At 35.4% G+C, this 21,529-nt stretch overlaps 1 protein-coding gene, 1 long non-coding RNA gene and 2 pseudogenes across 3 annotated transcripts; 2 read left to right on the forward strand and 2 right to left on the reverse strand.

Moving 5' to 3' along the window:
* The first annotated feature begins 482 nt into the window (after nucleotides 1-482).
* LOC110270820 (protein DETOXIFICATION 16-like) lies at nucleotides 483-5,510 on the forward strand. Its single transcript, XM_088484263.1, has 8 exons — nucleotides 483-734; nucleotides 975-1,519; nucleotides 1,634-1,720; nucleotides 1,818-1,874; nucleotides 1,982-2,339; nucleotides 2,408-2,494; nucleotides 2,584-2,661; nucleotides 5,352-5,510. Exons 1-8 carry the CDS (start codon nucleotides 483-485, stop codon nucleotides 5,508-5,510), a joined length of 1,623 nt encoding a protein of 540 aa, XP_088340389.1.
* A 632-nt stretch (nucleotides 5,511-6,142) lies between these two features.
* LOC148566466 (uncharacterized) lies at nucleotides 6,143-9,033 on the reverse strand. Its single transcript, XR_015880604.1, has 2 exons — nucleotides 8,522-9,033; nucleotides 6,143-6,780 (listed from the first exon to the last, which is right to left on the reverse strand). It is a non-coding gene; the product is annotated as an uncharacterized LOC148566466 (long non-coding RNA).
* Nucleotides 9,034-9,918: 885 nt separating this feature from the next.
* On the forward strand, nucleotides 9,919-11,530 carry LOC107635780 (WAT1-related protein At3g18200-like; annotated as a pseudogene).
* Nucleotides 11,531-19,714: 8,184 nt separating this feature from the next.
* Nucleotides 19,715-20,643, reverse strand: LOC107638222 (vacuolar protein sorting-associated protein 55 homolog; annotated as a pseudogene). Its single transcript, XR_015880730.1, has 4 exons — nucleotides 20,512-20,643; nucleotides 20,380-20,418; nucleotides 20,183-20,268; nucleotides 19,715-20,054 (listed from the first exon to the last, which is right to left on the reverse strand). The product of XR_015880730.1 is annotated as a vacuolar protein sorting-associated protein 55 homolog (transcript).
* Nucleotides 20,644-21,529: the final 886 nt, after the last annotated feature.

Genomic DNA, 21,529 nt, shown 5'->3' on the forward strand with positions numbered 1-21,529 from the left:
TTCATAAGGTCTATCATTTGAAACTGGCTTATTCTTTTTTATAAATTTTTCATAAACCTTTCGTAAACTTCTTGACTCCATAACTTATGTAAAAATTAAACTTAATTTGGTAAAATTTTTATTTTTTAAAAGTAATTTATAAAGATTAACTTTTAAAAGATAATTTTTTAAAAATTATAATATTTATATTTACTAAATTAAATTAAAAATAACTTTCAATAAATATAACTAACAACAATTACGTTTAATAAAATAGTTTTTAAAATTTAAAAATATTATAATAAATATAAATACAAGTAATAAATTTAAAAATTAGTTAACATGAAGTTATTTTAGGTACTTTCAAAAGTATTCGAATCTTTTAAAAGCTGCCAGTATAATCACATAATCTTTTTTATTTATCAAATATAAAATGAGGAGCTTGAGCTTTTAAAAAACACAAGCACTTCTTCAAAAAATTTTACCAAACCAAGCCTTAGTCCATGGAGGAAGAACACGAGAATAATACCCGTGTCCCTGTTGAATCTCAAGTGTCCGGTCAAAATAAGTTAAGGACAGTGATTAAAGAAGTAAAAAAGCAAATATATTTGGCAGGACCTTTAATTATAGTGCATTTTCTTAATTTTGCTATTGAACTTATTTCAATAATGTTCGTTGGTCACGTAAGCGTGTTGACTCTCTCCGGCGTTTCCATGGCCACTTCCTTTACTTCTGTCACTGGCATTGGTTTAGTGGTTAGTTCTTTTTACATTAATCTCTTTAACAATTTTTTTACAGTTTTACCAATCAATTTTTTTTTCGTTTATAATTTGGATTTGATAAATAATTTGTTAAAAAATATTTCAACACCAATCAAACCTGGTTACACCCCTTCATGGCATGGAAACCGAAGCGATTAATTTATTGCCAACGATTCCTATTGAATCGACTAACTTTGTGTTCAACTACTCTTTGTTGGTTTCATATAATGACAGATGGGAATTGCAAGTGCATTGGAAACTTTGTGTGGCCAATCATATGGAGCCGGACAACATCACATGTTAGGCATACACGCTCAGAGAGCCATGCTTGTTCTTACCATTATTTGTGTACCCATCTCTATTGTTTGGGCAAACACAAAATCCATATTGATTTTATTTGGCCAAGATCATGAAATCTCCACAGAAGCAGGAAGATATGCTCAATTAATCATTCCGTACCTTTTTGCTTCTAGTGTTCTTCAATGTCAAACTAGATTTCTACAGACACAGAACATTGGAGTTCCAATGATGCTCAGCTCTGGAGTAGCTACTGCACTGCATGCTGCTTTGTGTTGGGCGTTAGTGTTCAAAGCTGGCTTAGGGAGTACTGGAGCTGCCTTATCAAATTGTATATCGTATTGGGTGAATGTGTTGATACTTGCGTTGTACATAAAGTTTTCTCCAAGATGTTCGGAAACTTGGACCGGGTTTTCATTAGAGGCATTCCATAACATTCCTTCTTTTTTGAAACTTGCTATTCTTTCTTCTGTTATGGTTTGGTAAATTTCTACTAACCGTTGCTTTCCTCACAGTTACATTGTTCGAGATCTTCAACTAATGAGTCGAGATCCTCTACTAATGAGTTTTTGTATGGTTTTCGTTGTGCTGAACAGCTTGGAACTGTGGTCGTTTGAATTGATGGTTCTCCTATCTGGTCGTCTTCCAAATCCAAAGTTGCAAACATCAGTGCTTTCTATTTGGTTAGTTCTCACAATTCTTAACTATCAGCACTTTACATGTTACTGTGGATATTATTATTTGCAACGATCTAATAATAATTAATGTTGGAAATTTCAGTGTGAATACAGCATCAACTATTTGGATGATTCCGTTGGGATTAAGTGGAGCTATAAGGTAACTTAATTACTACTGCGTGCTTATGAACATTTAGAATTCTGTGACAACAAATGTTGAAATGAAGTAAACAATTGCAATTACATAATTGTTTGTTTGCGTTGCAGCACTCGTGTATCTAACGAGCTTGGAGCTGGTAATCCTTGGTCTGCACGTTTGGCCGTGCGTGTAGTGTTAGTAGCAACCATTATTGAGGGTATTTTGGTTGCTACACTGATGATAATGTTACGCAATGTTTGGGGCCATGTTTACAGTAATGACGTACAAGTGGTTAGACACGTGAGACTCATGCTGCCAATTCTTGCAGCATCCAATTTCTTGGACGGGCTGCAGGGTGTTTTCTCAGGAATTGTTAGAGGATGTCGACGGCAAAAAATGGGTGCTTTTATTAACTTAGGGTCATATTACGTAGTTGGAGTTCCGTCCGCTATTGTATTAGCTTTTGTTTTACATCTTGAAACAAAGGTATGGAAATACTAAACTGAAATCTATTATTATTTGTGGAGTGTCTTAATTATTTAGGTATTGTGCAGGGACTCTGGCTTGGAATCATATGTGCCATTATTGTTCAAGTACTTAGTCTCATGATCATAATTCTTAGCATTGATTGGGAGAAGGAGGTGTTAACTTTTTTTTTTCTTTTTGCTTTTTTCTTTGAATTTTTAGTTTTGCTTATTAGTAACTGATATGGTTATATTTGTTTTTTTAGGCAAGCATAACTATGGAAAGAATTAATAATTCAGGAGAGATAAGTATGGAAAGAGTTAATAATTCAGTAACATCAAATGTAATCTAGCTGAATTAAATCTTAATTGATTCAATCTAAATAGAATTATTTTAGAATATATATGTAAGTCAATTTATTTTAGAATATTTGTATAATGTTAGTTTTTATTTAATTTATTTATGTGATTTGTTTTTTAATTTTAAAATTTAAAATTAATTTTATAATCTTCATCTTATTGATAGCTATGCTATAGAAAGTTTAGCACCGTTTTTTTAATAACAAATTTTTCAGCAACTTTTATATTATTAGGTGTTTTCTATGGTGGTCAAAATTTATCGGTGGCCAAGGTGGCTAATATTGTTAGATCAATAAGGAATAGACATTTGATGGGGATAATGTTTGTTGACTCTGGTTATATCGTTCTGAATGAGTGGCAATTGAGTAAAGTCCGTTAGGAATACAGGCAACGTAAGCATATGGAGAGGGTTTCTTACCTGGATTTGTCTTCTATATTTTGAATTTTATTTTAAAAAATAAAGTATAATTTTTTATTATTTATTTTATAAATAGAATTAAAAAAAATATAAAAAAATATTCAATAATAAAAAATTACATTTTATTCTCTAAAATAAAAATTCAAAATTTTAAAAATTTAAATTTTTCTTACTTAAAATCTCATCTTTCTGTTTTATCTTTAGGGAAATCGTTTTTTTTTTAAATAAATAAAAAAATAAGTATAAATCGCATTCGATCATTTTAATTTAGAATTTTTTATTTAAATAAATAAAATAAATATAATATTTATATATATAGATATGTTTATAAAAATAATATTTTTTATTATTTATTTTGTTTGCGTAAAAAATGAGATATTTATTAATATATTTTAACCTATAAATTATAAAAATCTTTACATGTATTTCATTTACTCACGATTATGCTTTCTATCAATTTAAATTTATTTTTCATTCTAATTATTCGGCTAAAATTATTAGAATATGAATTAGATCGTTTTATATTATTCTAACATTTTTTATTTAATTTTTTTCGTGTACATAGGAAAAAAAAGAAGGAAAAAGGAAAAAACATGGCACGTTGAGTAATTCACATTGAATAATTTACGTTGAATAGTTATTGATTACAAAACATTGAGTAGTAATTGATTACGCGAATAAATTCACATTTTTTAAATTTGAATGAGTTATTATTTAAATTCAAAAATTTAGATTTTATCTCGTTTTTTTTTTTTTTTTGGTGACTGAATCTCGTTTATATTTTATCATTGATTAACATTTTGGAATACTATTTAAATATATGTATTAAAATTTGGGCGAGATATTTAAAATATTTTGAAATGTAAAATTTAAAATTGGATTAAATTTAAAAATAAAAATTAAATCAATATAATTTAAATAATAATAAATTATAAATTTAACTAATACGTGTTTTTATGACATAAGTTAAGATTATTATTAGTAAAATTTTTTAAATATTCTATTTTAATTGAAGCACATCAATTGTATTGGAAATCAAACTTACACAATTTTCTATATATAATAATTTTTTTAACTATAACTTCAACATGTGTCCTATCAACTCATAAACTATATCCATTTTTATCTTTTAAATTGATCCAAATTTGAAAAGTATAGTCTTATGTGTCAAAGAGATATGCATTAAAAAAAAGATAAAATATATTTTTTGTGAAGTTTAATAAAAGTTTTAAAAATATTAAGTTTTATTTTGTTTTAATTTTGTTCCAAAAATTTTTTATTTGTATTAAATATACCTTCGACAGCTTAATTTTTAAAATATTTAAGATCAATCTAACAATAATATATGAAAATTATGCTTGATTTGCTTGTGTTGACGGTTGTTCTTATGAAATTGTTAAATTGACCTTAAATTTTTTTAAAAATGAATCGTTAGGGGTATATTTGATGCAAATCAAAAACTTTTAAGACAAAATTGAAATAAAATAAAATTTAAGAGTATTTTTAAAATTTTTGTCAAATTTTAAAACAAAAAATATACTTTACCCAAAATAAAAATATCGTGAATAACCACAATACATGCTTAAAAATATGTGAGACACGGGTTATTCTCGTATTCTCCTTCCATGGACTAATTTATATGTTTTTCAGTCTCAAATAATAGAGTTTATGAAGAGTTCTTTGTTGCAACACAATAAGGTATGCAAAAGGTATGTAATTTATATTGATTCTTGTAGTTTTATGGCATTAGTATGTATTAATTTAGTCATGTGGATAAAAAGGCCACATTTTTAATTAAATCTTCTTTTTTTTTTTTCTTGTTACCCTGTATTTTATATCGGAGGGTTGAAAAAAATATGTCTGTTTCAGCATTATCTGTTTTTCAATTGTTTTATTAAAATTTATAACACATCAAAACGGTTAAGTTATAAAGAATCATTTTCACTTGAATGAAAGGAGGCAAAACAAGATAAATTTTGTAAAACAATTTTGTTGGACATGGTAAGGATTGTGCATAATAAGCATATTATACTTTCATTTATTTTAGACTATAGAAAACTCCATTGTTGCACTAAGTGCTTAAGCCACAATTTTGTTACTTGGTTGTCCTGGTAACTAGTTTTATTTACCTTAAAAGTTATATAAGAATTTTGAAATATAATGGCTACTATCAAGCTTTGAACATGTTTTTAACCTTGTCCCTATTCCAAATTTAATAGTATTGCCACGTTTTTATTTTGATTTACTCCCATGCAGGCACTTGAGGTCATTGAACTTGAACAAAAAGCTCAGCTTGTTCGTGAGCTAGATGGACATGTCATGAGATATGCACGAGATCAAAATGGGAATCATGTTATACAGAAATGCATTAAATCTAGTCCAACTGATCCAATTGAATTTAGCAAAATCACGTAAAATCATCTCCTATAGATTCATAGAATTTAATTATTTTATGCAATATTAAGTTACTCTGAATACTCATATTGCTCAGCTAGAGAAGAACAAAAATATCAAATATCTCATAATTCACTTTAACACCCTAAAAAATATATACTAATCATCAATGCGAAACCTATGGCTCTCTTGTCTTTTTCATCAACCTCATGGATCTCATTTTTTGCTCTCGTCACTTGCAACTTCTCTTCAAGTTGCAATTGAATTTTGCTAGCTGTGCTAGGCACATGATTGAATTGAAATGTATAATAAATTCGGCTTTCAAGTCTTAAAGCATTTATAAAGTTAAGTGCACTTGACTAAAACTGATAAATTACACTAAAAGTCATCTAATTATATAAATTTAAACAATCTTCAAATAATATTTATCACATAATTCAAATATATATACCAAATTTTATTGTATGCATCACAACATTGTCCAATTCAATTTTATTCGTTCAGCCATGCTGAAATAGCACCTCAAATTCAATTGCATGGTGGAACAGAATAAGGACAAAGTAACTAATCTTTGTCGACTTTGCATCAGTAAGTTTCCTTAAAAATAAATGACTAAAATAATATATAGCTGGAGATATTAGACTTTAAGGAAATAACAGAAATATGAGTACTTTATAACTGTATTAACAACAAACAAAAACAGAAAACTGTGGTAAAAAAAAGACTGCTCCTAACCCATTGTCATAGCTTCAATATAATTAGTGTGTATGCACAATAGGACAAATAAACACGCTTTCGCCTCAATATACACAAACCAATTTACCCTCCATAAGAATTTCATAAAGATTACTATAACCAGAGCATTTTAAAAAAAAAAAAGATAAAAAAAAACTTTCTTTTCTTTTCTCCTTTTTCTTCTTGTCCTTTTCTACACTCCAAACTTACCATTTTTTAATTACAATGGACCTGGGGTGCTATCACTACTACAAAAGCCAGGCTACTCAGAAGATTCATGAGAAATTGAGAATCTAGGTTTAAGTGCTGGACCACTATTTTGATGAGAAGGACTAAACTTTTGAATCCAATGAAGAAGCCCTTTCTTATGATCCTGGTACAAAGGGTTTTGCACCAGAGTCAAGGTTCCGTCCAATGCAAGTGATGATTCGAATTGTTCTAACACCTCAACAACCTGCCAGAACTCAGGCCTCTTGTCTGGATGCACGGACCAACATTGCTCGATTAAAGCGCCCATTGCAGGTGGGCAATCGGAAGGAATAACAGGCCTTGAATTCTGAATAAATACAAACATCACAGAAGTGTTAGAATTACTTGGGCAAATCCTATAGTTTGAAATGTCATAATAACAAAGTCTACGAACAAGAAGGCCGATCACCCTCAAATTTAACAAGCTCCATTCATGGTAATCATATAAGCTAGAATGAAAAAGCCATTTATGTAAATTCATAATGCAAGTTATTTCATTTTCTAACTAGTGGACCTTCCCTGCCAACTTTGCCAAGTATAGATGAATATAATTTCTACCACTCCACCACTATTTTAAAAGTCATGCAGTCAAAGAGGTACCTCACCTAGGAATTTTGCTATAAAATATAGTAGGGGTGTGCATGGCCCGGCCTGGCCCGAAGACCCGGCCCGGTCCCGAACACTTTAGGGGCTAATTTGATGTGATTTCATCGGGTCTAGGGTCGGGTATGGGTCTCAAAAGTAGACCCGGTCATTATTTCGGGTCGGGTCCGGGCCATAGCTCGGGTCACCCGAAATCGGCCCGGTGGCCCGGTCATCATACACAATTAATATTTTGTGTTATTAGTGATGGATGATGGCTATTATTATGTGAAATTTAAGTATTGTAAACCTTAATATTTTGTGTTATTAGTCATTATATATAAGACTATAAGTTAATGTTTTATGTTTAAAATGCATAAGACTTTAGACTAATGCATAATCTTGTGTTATTTGTATTGATTTAAATATTTGGTGTTATTAGGCAATATTAGTATTGATTATGGTTATACTTTAATTTTAGAGAAGAGTTAGTTCTTATTATATTTTTCTAAGTGAATTTTACCATGTCAAATAATGGTTGGAGTCTTAGAAATTTGGATATTTTTACATGTTAACTTACAAGAAGGTATCAAGGTAATATAATGTTAACGGCCCGGTTTTCACCCGATTTTTACCCGGTATAATCGTGGCCCGAAAGTGTATAGGTTTCATCGGGTCTAGGGTCGGGTTCGGGTCTAACAAATAGGCCCGGTATATATTTCGGGTCGGGTCTGGGTCACATCAAACCCGGTTTCACCCGGTCCATGCACACCCCTAAAATATAGTGTGCTTTCAGGACATCAATGGAATGCAAACATAGACTAAAAAAGTGTAAACAATCGTTTTAAAGACTAGAAGAAGCTTAGAAAAAATAAGAAAATGTTTTAACCAATGAATCATATGTATTTAGCTAATGTTTGTAGCAACCAAAGATATGTAACAAACAGCAAATCATCGGAAAAAAAATGAACAACCATACAAATCTGTCCTGCTCTAAGCATAACTAAGCATGATATTACACAGTAAATCTTCAAAAAAAAAAAAAGGAGAAATAATAATTTCTAGCAACGATCTCCCTTTAACATTCATTTTCATGTACTAAGTGATTATTCAGCAAGACAACAACAAATTCAAGGTTCAATCACTAATAAATTCAACTCACATTTCCAGCAACAAAAACATTTAGCAAAGTAATTATTTGAGCAAAACAACAACAAATTCAAGCTTCATTGATGATAATCAGTACAAAATTTGATGATTTTAAGCAACAAAGAAATTAGCTCAACAAATTATTCAAGGTTCGGTGGTGATAAATAGTAACAAATTCACGACAATGATGATTTTCAGCAAAAATAAGAACTAGTTCAGTGATATTTTCAGCAACAAATTAAAATCAAAGTGCAGTGATGAATAGGGCAACAAAACTGGAAAAAAAAAAAAGAACAAAGGAATTTATTGGAAATCACCAAATCGAGGACCAGCCTCTGGTTGGGCGAAGGAATCTGAGGGCAGGGAGGAAGCTGACGGCGAGATTCAAAGTAACAAGACGACAACGACGTCCAACCTCGGGACCGGCTACTTCGGCCGCTGGCAACGACGAGCGCGAGAAGGCGCACGACTAAGTGCGAGACGGTGAGGATAAATGGAGCGATGACGACGACTAGTCCCGGGACTAGCTGCTTCTGCCGCCGGCGACAACGAGCTCAGGAAAGGCGTGCGAGCGAGACTGAGTGCGAGATGGTGACGAATGGCGACATGGAGAGCGACGAGAACCTTGAGTGCGAGACCAGCGACGAGAGAGGGAGAAAGCTTGAGATCGCGAGAGCTGATGAGCAGGGAGGTGAGAGAGCTCGAAGTTCAGTGGGAAAGGGAGACGAAGGGGACGCTAAGGGCTAGGGCTCTTTTGGGACAGATTCAGCTATTGGTGAGACATGGAGATTGGGCTTGGCTTGCTTGGGTTTGGCTAGAACAAAAGTCTAGAAATTTTTTGTAGGAACTTAATTATAATGTTAAATTTTTATGAATTTAAATGTGTGTAAAATAAAAAATTAGGAATATATTTATTATTTTGATAAAAAAAAATTTAAATATAATTCAATTCTCATGATGTAAATCAATCGGATCAGATAATTATAATAAATTGGTTTTTTTTTTATTTATTAAAATTAATTTATTGACTAATTTAATAATTCGTTCAATAATAACATAACATACATACGTCTTTAGAAAAAAAGATATTTTTAATATCTTTATTGAAGCGGTAGCCTATTCCATTTTACATGCAACTAAAATGTTAAAATACTATACTACTATCGTATCGATTTTCTTTGAAAACCAATAAAATATATTATCTTTTAAGAACAGAACAATTTCGTATTATTGTTATTAAATTGCATGCCAAATCCTACGGTTAATTGAATTCATAGTAAAATTGAAGAAATTACTAGACGATGATAGAAAATCAATACAAATAATAATGTCACTAAAATTATTACAAAGGAGATGGTGGGAACATGGTCATGCAAACCAGAGGTTGGCCACTCTCTAACTACCTGGCTAACGTGATCCACCTTCAATTTGTCTCCCTAAAATATTACATTAAAAGTCAACAAGCACAAGAAATTATATATATAAGATTTTGTAGTCTAGAGATAACTTAGGATATATTTTAAACGCTTATATGCCTTTGTAATAATATCGGTAGCTGCCGATAATCACTTTATACAAAATGAACAATTTTGAATGTTCCTTCAGATTGTTCCCTCTCTATATAAGCACGTCTCTCTAAGTATTTCCTTTATCTCCATACCCAAGTCTAAGTTGCTAGAACAAGAACACAGGATGGAAAGTGTTATGACAAAAAAAAGTGAAGCTTCTTGTGGCATTAATGGCCCTTCAATTTTGTTTTACAGGATACCACATTGTCTCTAGACTTGCACTTAATATTGGTGTCAGTAAAGTTGTTTACCCTGTTTATCGAAATATAATTGCCCTTCTTTTGTTGAGTCTACTTGCTTATTTCTTAGAGAAGTAAGTTTCATGATTAAACATGCATATTTTATAGTTTCCTATAGTGTCTGTCACTTTTTATGTTGGCAAAATTTTAACATGAAACAATGAACAGGAACGAAAGACCACCCCTTGCTTTTTCTTTGCTGTTTCAGTTCTTCCTATTAGCATTGCTAGGGTAAGCAATAAAAAAAAAAAAAAAACCTGCAATTTTCGAGTTATTTGTTTCCGTTTTATTCTTCTAACATTATTTTTCATTGGCTGTGCTAGCATCACTGCAAACCAAGGGTTTTACTTGTTGGGATTATATTATGCTTCTCCAACTTTAGCTTCTGCAATGCAGAACTCAGTTCCTGCAATCACTTTTGTCATGGCCTCAGCTCTAGGGTATTTCATTTCACATCTTTTGAGTTTGAACATTTTTGTCATCTGATCTATTCACAAGTTTTTTATAGACTTGAGGAAGTCAACATTGCAAGAATAGACGGATTGGCAAAAATTCTAGGAACCATTGCAAGTGTTGGAGGTGCAACTGTGATCACTCTATACAAAGGTCCTCCTCTTCTCCACCTGCAGACACCTCAGATGCAAGAAGATAGCTACATACATCAGTCATCAATCAAAGTTCAGAACTGGACATGGAGTTGCGTATACTTTACTTGGACATTGTTTGTCTTGGGCTGCTCGGATGGTTTTTCAGGTGTCTTCGTCATAATCATTATTGATCATGAGTTGCATGCATGAAACTGCAAATTAGTGAACGCCTGGCTTCATTCTTAATAATGTTGCACTGACTCTATTTGCTTAATTGTTTTCTATGTTAACCAAAGTGGCTAAACCCTTTTTTCAGGCTCCTGTGGTGAAGAAGTATCCAGCAAAACTATCACTCACTTCCTTTACATTCTTCTTTGGATTAGTTCAGTTCTTGATTATAGAAGCCTTTTTAGAAACTCATATGGAACGTTGGAAGATAATATCAACAGAAGAGCTTCTTACCATCCTATATGCTGTAATACTCTTCACTTCATCAATGAAATATAGTTCGGATGTTGATAATCTTAATTGAAAATGTCACGGGAATGTGATTCATTCTTATCTAACCTCAAATCATGCAACTTGGTGTAAGTCAACTGAATTCATTTATGTGTTGATGATTCCAGGGAATTGTATCGTCTGAGGTTGTCATATCTCTGCAAACATGGTGTATTCAAAAGGGTGGCGCTGTATGTGTTGCTGTCTTTCAGCCATTGCAAACCTTTTTAGTTGCTATAATTGCAGCCCTCATTCTTGGTGATCAGTTATACTCTGGAGGGTATGTACTATGTAGAACAATTTATTAACCCTGAATATAAGATTTCTTCAATCAGTTTTTAAAATGGCATAATTCCGTAATTTGAACCCCCCCCCCTCTCTTTTTCTCTCTTTTTTACAGGATTGTCGGCGCAATAAGCCTTGCTCAACGATGAGGAAGAGAATAAACATGCTGATGCAGCACCTAAAGGCATACGTTGACATCTCGATCCATTGACATTGACAAATACATGCAATCATGCATACCATGGCATCCAGTTTCTGGTGTAGTATCGGCACAACACAACCACTGAAATAGTCCAGCTCTTTGCAGCATTGCAACTTGTGCAAGATTCAGTTATTTTTCATTAATGTATCTTTATGCTTATTTTCACCTAGTAAATCATATCGTACTAGATATTTCGAGTCAAGGACTCGAGGCATAAGGCCTGGCTGACGTTAGTTTAAGCGAAAGATAAAACTGTCCGTTAGAATCCATGTGCTTTTGCTTTACCCACTGACATGTACATCTGAATTTAATTATGAAAGGTCACAGTCATTATGAATATTTAAAAATAAATTATCATTTATATAAAAGTTTAAAAAACTGACAAATTTATCAAAAAAAAAAAAACGAAAGTAACTTTATCATAGTGGCTAAGATAAATTTTTACGGACAAATATATCCAAATCCTAAAAAATTATTTAAAATTTTCAATTTATCCTCTAAATTTAATCTAATTTTAATTTCTAATTTTATTTCTCATCTTCTCTCCCCCAATTCTAAACTCTAGGTTCCTATCACCGCTCTCGTCCATTACTACCACCATCACTGTCGCTATCAACATCACCACCACCTCCACTGCCATTATACTCAACCCCATCTTCGTTCGTTATCGTTGTCTTCAATCTCATGCACCTCAACAACGTCTTCATCATTGCCCCCTCATCTTCATCTATCTCTTCCCCAAATTCATTATCCTTGTTAGAAACAAGAGACTGAAAGAATAATATGAAAAGTGTATTATTGAGTTGTGTGCAAAGGTACAATATACAAGGGGTATTTATAGGTGCTAAATGAATCAAAGTAATAAAGACATAGAATCCTACAATTAATGTACAGATATACTATGTAAATATAGACGATACTAATTGATCTAAATTGATTCTAATTATTCTCTAACATCCCCCTCAAACTCAAGTGGGAGCTAAGGATACCAACTTGAGTTTGGATAACAAAGTCCGGAAACGAGTCGGGTGATGAGCCTTCGTGAAGATATCAGTAGTCTGATCTAGTGTTCCAACAGCAATGAGACGATTAGCATCAATAAGGATACGTTGCCGAACAAAGTGACAATCAATCTCAATGTGTTTGGTGCATTCATGAAACACATCATTATGGGCAATCTGAATAGCACAGCGGTTATCACAAAAAACATCAGTAGGGGACGATGATGAGCACCCAAATCTTCGAGAAGCCAACGAACCGAGACAACTTCAGCAGTGGTGTCAGCGAGGACACGGTACTCAGCTTCTGTGCTTGAGCGAGCAGTGAACGTTTGCTTCTTAGCACGCCAAGAAATGAGAGTGTCGCCAAGAAACAAACAGTAACCAGTAGTAGAACGACGATCAGTGGGATCACCAGCCCAATCAGCATCGGAGTAAGCCTGAAGAGACAAAGAGGAATGGGCAGAAAAATAAAGGCCATGAAAGAGAGTGCCTTTGATGTAGCGAAGAATGCGTAGAATTGCCGCATAGTGAGTAGTACGAAGAGCTGACAAGAACTGGCTAAGTATATGAACCGGATAGGCGATGTCTGGTCGGGTGACAGTCAAGTAGACGAGACCGCCAACTAACTGTCGATAGAGAGTCGGATTATCCAAAACAGTGCCATCCATAGGGGTAAATCGAACATTAGGCTCAAGAGGAGTAGACTCAGTGCGACTATCTGTAATCCCAGCGCGAGCAAGAAGATCTGAAGCATACTTAGCCTGAGAGAGATAGATGCCATCATCGGTGGAGATGACCTCGAGACCAAGAAAATAGCTTAGAGAATCAAGATCTTTCATCTCAAAGGTATGGTGAAGTGAGGCCTTGAGATCAGAGATACCATCAACATCATCCCCAATAATTATCATGTCATCAACATACAAAAGTAGAAGAACAACTCCACGTTCGCTTTTACGAATGAAGAGCGCATTCTCATGAGGGCTAGAAGTAAAACCAAGACTGCATATGGTAGTGCTGAACTTGTCAAACCATTCACGAGGAGCTTGCTTAAGTCCATAAAGTGCCTTGCGAAGAAGATAAACCTTATTAGAAGGATAAGGATATCCCGGAGGTGGTTTCATATAGACTGTCTTTTTCAAATCCCCATTAAGAAATGCATTCTTCACATCCATTGGACTGAGAGACCATTTTTTAACCGCGGCAATGGCAAGAAGAGCTCTAACAGACGTAAGACGAGCGACAGGGGCAAAAGTATCTTCATAATCAATACCATACTCTTGCGTACAACCTTGAGCAACCAAGCGGGCCTTATAACGGTCAATAGAGCCATCAGAGCGAGTCTTGATCTTGTATACCCATCTACTGCCCACAACTTCCTGATCAGAAGGAGGATCAACCAGATCCCAAGTGTGTGCTTTTTCAAGTGCCTGTAATTCTTCTTACATTGCTTGTTGCCAATTTGGGTTTGAGGAGGCTTCTCTGAATGTCTTAGGTTCATGTTGATGAAGAATAGTAGAAAAGCAATGGTAATCAAGAAGATGAGGAGGTAGAATCCTTACCCTAGAAGAACGAGCGGGAGGAGGAGGCATGACGGTAGGAGCAGGATCATCGTCCGGTCTAGAATCATCAGGAGATGGAGAAGGCGGAGGAACAGGAGGCTGTGGAGGGTCACTGGAGATAGAACATGTAGAATCATCACTAGAAAAAAGATCAACATTGGGGTTAGTAAACAAAGGTGACTGAGTAGTAGGAATCGACTCAAAGGATGAGAATCGAGAAAACATGTGGTGCTCCCAGAAGACAACATGACGAGATATACGAATACGTTTAGAGAGAGGATCCCAACAACGATAACCCTTGTGTTCAGTGTCATAACCAAGAAAACAACACATACGAGCCCGATGTTCAAGTTTACTATGTTCATGAGGCTGAAGAACGACAAAACATACACAACCGAAAACTCGAAGAGAACTATAATCTGGAGAGGTATGATAAAGACGCTCAAAGGAAGTAACATTACCAAGAACAGAAGAAGGGAGTCTATTGAGAACATGAACAGCAGTAAGAACAGGTTCACCCCAAGTACGCTCAGGACACGAAGAAAGGAGCATTGCACGGACGGAGTCAAGAATGTGACAGTGTTTGCGTTCAGCTCTACCATTTTGTTGAGATATACTAGGACAAGAAAACTCAGACAAAGTACCCTGTTCTGCAAGAAAGGCTAAGAGTTTGGAATCACGGTATTCCATAGCATTATCACGTCGAAAAACCTTAATGACCTTGGAAAACCGAGTTTTAATCATAGTAGCAAAGTTGATATAGATCTGAGGTAACTCATGGCGATTAGTCATCAAATAAACCCAAGTAAAACAGGAATAATCATCAATGAAAACGACAAAGTATCGAGTTCCGCCCATAGAGGCAGTGGGAGCGGGGCCCCAAACATCAGAGTGAATGAGATCAAAAGGAGAGCAAGCAAGAGATGAATTATTGTGAAAAGATAAAGCGGGTTGTTTGGCAGTTTGTCAAGAAATGCAATCAAAAGATTCATTTGGAACCTGACCTAAAACACCCTGAGAGACAAGAGGACGCAGTTTTCCTAGGGAGGTGTGGGCAAGACGCTGATGCCATAAGTGGAGGGTAGAGGGAGAAGAAGCAGCACAGAGATTTGGTACAGGAGGAATATGAAGATTCTCGAGTTCAAACAACCTTCCGACCTTACGTCCAGTCCCGATGATTTGTTCCGTCCGAGGATCCTGTACACGACAACCAGAAACAGAAAAAGTGACTTCAAAATTCAGATCAACAATTTGACCAACAGAAATAAGATTGAATTTTAATTTGGGAATATAATAAGTATCAGGAAGATTAAGAGTCGACTGGAATATAGAACCCTTGTGTGTTGCGTGCAAGAGGGAGCCATTTGCAGTACTAACAGACGGTCCATTTGTAGTGGTAGACATGGACGAGAAAATATTACGCAACGAAGACATGTGATTAAAACAACCCGAGTCAAAGTACCATTTAGAATTACCTGGAGAGGTGGAAAAAGCAGCAGGAGTATTACCAGAAACAGAGAGAAGATGCTGAAGAAGAGATGCAATATCAGAAAGAGAGACATGAGACGAGTTGAGTGGACTAGGACGTGGTGGGCAAGTAGGACAGGCAGTAATTAAATGTCCCGAGAGCTTGCAGTAACGGCAGAACAGCTGTGAACAATGGTAGCTAAGATGACCTTTCTGGTGGTATGTGCGACATTCAACAGAAGGACAGTCGGGGAAGAGATGCCCAGAACGGTTACAGTTTCGACAGAATTTACCCTTTCTGTCGGTGGCAGCAAAAACATCTGACTTTTCCATGGTAGCAGTCACAAAGATCAAAGAGAGGAGAGAAAACGGAAATTTCGGAGCAGAAAATGAGAAATCGGAGTGCAGAATCGGAAAGAGCTCACCAAAAAACCTTAGGGAGGGACCCACTTGTCCGCCACGTCAGTGCCACGTTAGTAGTGACGTCAGCGCCACGTCAGAGAAGTGAAGACACGTGGCAGCACCGGAGAGGAGCAGGAGAGACACGCTGGCAGGAGCTGGACGCGGGTCAAAGTCAAGTCGGTCCGGGTCGCGCGGGTCAAACAAGAAGCTTCGGCCGACACGTGGCAGTGGGAGGAATGTCCGATCAGCGCTGAGATCTAACGGCTGCTGAAGCTTCTGGAGGAGGAACAATGGAGGTGGACAGCGAACTTCCAGCGGCGAGTGGCGGCGCGTCCGGGGGCTTCTGGCGGCGATCTTGGTGGCGTTGGAAAGTTGACGGAGAGAAGAACACGATGATGCCGGAGGTAACGAACCAAAGCATCGGAAACAAATCGAAATTTGCGAGCAAAGAGGCACGGGTGGAATCTGGAATGAAGATCAACCTGGTCGTAGCAGCGTCTTTCGGCGGCGCGTGGAGGCGCGTCTGGCGGCGGATGGCGGCGGTTCTCGTTGCGTTGGAATCACGGCGATAAGACGAACAAGATGGTTACGGGGTGACGAACCAAAGCGTCGAAAAGAGAACGAAAAAAGAGGCCAAAGAACACTGCCAAAAAGGAAAAACAAAGGGGCTATGAACTAATATTCATTAAAAAAAAAAGACCTAAGCTCTTGATACCATGTTAGAAACAAGAGACTGAGAGAATAATATGAAAAGTGTATTATTGAGTTGTGTGCAAAGGTACAATATACAAGGGGTATTTATAGGTGCTAAATGAATCAAAGTAATAAAGACATAGAATCCTACAATTAATGTACATATATACTATGTAAATATAGACGATACTAATTGATCTAAATTGATTCTAATAATTCTCAAACAATCCTCTTCATCTTTCTCTGAATACAATTATTCAATTAAGCTAAGCAAACGAAGCACCCATCTTTATATAGAAGAGAGAGAACAAAAACAGCATAGAGATAGAAGACATGTCTGCCTTTGATACCTTCAGTGTCGACTCCAATCACCACCAAAACCAAACCGACGAAGACAACTTCTCCGGCTACGGCGGCTACTCCAGCTTCTCCGGTGGAGATGTACCTACCGTCGACCACACTCCTCCAGCTGCATCGCCGAACATCTTCGGGTTCCGATCCAGATCCAAGCTACTCCCAGTTTTCCTTCGAACCGGTGCATGTAGCAGAAAACGGTAACGGCAATGGCTACCACGACGATGGCATTTTTATCTCAGACAGACCAATGCTTCCAGCACCCGCAGAGATGGGACCAGAGGAAGGTTGGGGAATTTGAAAGATTCAAAAAACCCTAATAAGGATGGGGTTGTTGATGTTGACGATGATGAGGAGAGCGAGGCTGATGAGGAAGAGGCGGAAACATCGAGAAGGGAGAATGGTGGGTCGAATCGCTAGGCCAAGGGATGATGCTGAGGAATAGAGGGCAGTTGGGAATTTAGTAAAAATCTATCTTTTTATGGGTACAAAGCCACTTTCATTTTTTGTGAGTATATTTGTCAGCGTTCTAAATTCTAATGAATACAAATGGTAATTTATTTAATATTTAAAAACCCACTTTAGATGAATCCTGAGTCTAAATAGATGAGTTCTCTATATATGAATGTTAAGTTTACCGTTCCTTTTTCAATTTTATAAACAGCATGCCGGCAAAAAGAAAGAACTTACCACGCAACTATTAACAAGGGGTCCAGAACTCAGAAACCCAACCGAGAACAACAGCAACTAAGAGGCAGTCAGCACACTCAAGGGGTCCACAATTCACAACTGCTAAAACTATTCAATCGAAGGGCTGACAATAGAAAAAACCTTCCCGGTGCTTTTTCAATAAAGTCTTGTCATATCCAAGTGGATGACATCACTACAGCAGAATACTGATCTAAAGTTTCTGCATGAGTACCGACCTGCTATTCCCACAGCAGCAATCAAAGGGGTAGACAACCCCCTCATCAATAAAAAGGGCAACACCAAATATCACTGGTAACCCTAGCCCAGTTTTACAAGAGTTGACTCAGAAGTAGATTCCGAAAATAGTTCTCCTTTCCTCTTGTAAGAAGCCATTCTAATGAGATATATACATCCTTACCGTATTTTCTGATTACTAAAGAAAGTGAAAATGGTAAGACATAACACACCTAGAGACTTGCTACATCAACAGAAGAAATGAATTAATATTAATAGACTCTAATATTAATAGACTTGCCATGAAAGTATTTAACTTGATGGTCACTAGGGGCTATTTACCTGACATTGTAACTTACACTTAACTTATACATGGATAGTGTGTGATTAAAAACATAAATAAGGTTATGCATCTTTTGAATGAAATGGTCAATGCTGGATTCGTTCCTGATGTTGTCACTTGGACCACTCTTATCGGTGGGTTTTGTCGAGTTGGTCGACCATTGGCTGCAAAAGAACTCTTTTTTAGTACAAACATGGCCAGATGCCCAATCTCCAGACTTGTGCTGTTATATTGGATGGTCTATGTAAATGCCAGCTTCTTTTCGAGGCAACATCGTTGTTTGAATTAATGGAGAAGAGTGGTTTGGATCTTAACATTGTGATTTATAATATTATGCTTGATGGAATGTGGGCCACTGGAGAAGTAAATGGGGCGTGAAAACTTTTTTCTTCTTTGCGTGCTAAAGGTCTGTAAATTCATTTGTATACTTATAACATTATGGTTAAAGGTCTCTGTAAACAAGGTTTAATAGATGAAGCTGAAGACTTACTTACGAACATGGAAGAGAATGGCTGCCCGCCAAACTACTCCACTTACAATGTCTTTGTCCAAGGGTTACTAATTAAAAATGATTCTTTAAGGTCCATGAAATACCTTCAAATAATGATAGACAAAGGCTTTTCAGTAGATGCTACCATCATAGAATTGATTATCAATTACTTATCCACTAATCAAGGAGACAGTGCATTTCGAGAATTTTTGTTCCCAAAAAGATAACATCTTACAGGATTTTCATTAGAAGTACATTGAGTCTGGCCTCTTGATTCATCCATGTAAATAATACTAGAAAAAATTAATACCATTCAAGAGCTTCCAGCTGACAACTTGTGCAATTATGAAGTTGATCCTTGACTTAGATCCTCTTAAAATACTCAAGAATTTGGTTTTTTCCGCCACTTGTTGGGGATGTTTGTTAATATAATAATTCTTTAGCTACCCAACAGTTAAAGTAGGAGTTGGTCATTGACTCTTCTAATGGCAAGTATTTTGGCCCCCTACTTGCACTTTTTTGTACAATAGATCAACAGTAGCTTAGATCAGAATATATAGGAGTTGGGCATTTAGAAAAGTATTTTCATTGTATTCCTATATCTATGTTGTCTTACTTAAATATAAAGATTTATGATAAAGCAAGTTACATTGGTTTGTATATGCTTTCTTTTCATTGTACTTTTTACATGAATGTATTAAAAATGAAAGTGACAATATTCATTCCTTTATAAAAGATAAGCAAAGTTATATTGTTGTTAAGTAATCATTGACACTTTGACAGAGATTCTGCCTAGGTAAATGTTATGTATAGTTTAGTTGAATGGATTCCATTAATTTAGAAGAATTATATGATATAAGCAGGCCTTAGGACTTGCCCTTTCCCTTGCAATCAGTAATGAAGGAGATAAATTTTAAGTGAGTATTAACTCATGAAATTTAGCAAAAGTTAACATGAATTTTAAAAAAGCAAGAGAACCAATAGCGCGCACAAAGAATAAATCCATTTTTACACATGAAATTATGTCTAGTAGATTTCCATCTCATATCATACTGTAATAGTCATCTTCATCACTCATCCCCATGAAACACAATATGGCTAATACAAACACGAAGAAAGATGAAAGCTCCATTGCAAAGGCTCCCCAACCAATAACACCAGAATGCTTTAGAATGCTTGGAATGGTAATGCTTTCAATAGTTGAGAATCTAGTCAAGAACTTGGCTAAATTCACCCGGCTGCTCCATCATTCATCAGACCACAAAACAAAAAGTTGAATGATTAATAACCTTGGCTCGGTATACAATCTTATCTTTTTTTCTTATTAAATTATTTTTCAATTAATGCTTGAATAATAACAGTTTACCTGCTATGAGATTCAGAAAATATAGAAGAACCATTAGACCCCGCAAAGAACCGCAGAGGCATTGGGAGAAGCACATATGTTATAGTTGCAAGAAAACAAAACACCAAATGTAATAACAAACCAGGAATGTTCGGTCACATTAACATCTCATTCCCTTAAATCTTCAAGAAATAAATACAGAGATGCTTTATCTCACCACTTAGCATCGGCCACCAATTATTATACAAAGCACATGCCTGTCACATAACACAGATGCAACTAGGTAAGCAACAATTACTTCGTTACCAATAAGATGTGATGCATTTATTAACAATGAGAAGAACACAGACCAAAATTTGCAAGACAATTCCCCCAGAGACTAAGATTGCCAAAAAGGCAAGTTATCCCGTGCTCAGGCAAGAACGCAAATATCCTGGTAAGTCTGCCATCTCCAACTCACCTCATGTTACACGGAAAAAGGGCTGGAGCAAGAAATCTCATTACCATAATACTATATGGATATTAAATCAGAAGAAAATACTAAATCAAAACCAATTCTAATTTCTAACAAAGCTGTCATAGATAAGATGAAGGTGTAAACCAACCACACTGATATTCAAAAGTTTGGTTTTATTCTATCACAGTGCCTGCTGCATAAGCACAGGGAAAGAAAATCTAGTGATTTGAGATCAGCATCAGGTAAGTCTAATGCAATATTAAAACAACAAAAACAGCAGCAGCAGCTATGTAAATTAATGACATAACGAAGAAAACAAAGGCCATATTTTTTATGAGATAGCTAATATGCAATATAATTTCAAACCTAATTCACCTAATAGACATTACATTATTTCAATCACAATTTGCCATACAAGATATCACTTCTCTTTATTATTGAACAAGTGAATGACATTTCCACACCTTTTCACAAACAAGCCTTTGCATATCTGAAATGGTTTAAACATATAATAGTACCTAAAAATCAAAAACCCAATCCCACATATTTTTTACCCTAAAATCAACAAGATCAAAGTTGCACTAGCCAAATGATTGATTGATACCCAAAATCCATACAACAATCTGGTCTAGATGACAGTATGTTCAAATATAACTAAATTCACGGATACGAAAACCCAAAGCTAAAAGCGAAGGCCATGGAAACAAATCCTATGAACAAGCACAGGAGTAACGGCAATTTTGTTCTCTCAGATAAAAGAGAGCAAGAAACTAACAATCAGCAAAGTTTAATCAGAAAAGATGATACACTATAATCCCTAAAATTGAAAGGAGAGGGTTCAGCCTGCAAATAAGTGCATGCGATTGGGAACTACATAAGCAAAGCGGAATCCAATCTGGGAGAACAATAAA

The sequence above is a fragment of the Arachis ipaensis genome, chromosome B4 (genome assembly GCF_059453495.1).
Source record: "Arachis ipaensis isolate K30076 ecotype BB chromosome B4, ASM5945349v1, whole genome shotgun sequence".
Lineage (NCBI taxonomy): Eukaryota > Viridiplantae > Streptophyta > Magnoliopsida > Fabales > Fabaceae > Arachis > Arachis ipaensis.

Excerpts from the sequence above, each read along its gene's own strand:
- LOC110270820 (XM_088484263.1), top strand. The coding sequence starts at position 483 with ATGGAGGAAGAACACGAGAATAATACCCGTGTCCCTGTTGAATCTCAA. Across the intron at positions 735-974 it reads TCACTGGCATTGGTTTAGTG|ATGGGAATTGCAAGTGCATT; the intron begins GTTAGTTCTTTT and ends ATATAATGACAG. Across the intron at positions 1,875-1,981 it reads GGATTAAGTGGAGCTATAAG|CACTCGTGTATCTAACGAGC; the intron begins GTAACTTAATTA and ends TTTGCGTTGCAG.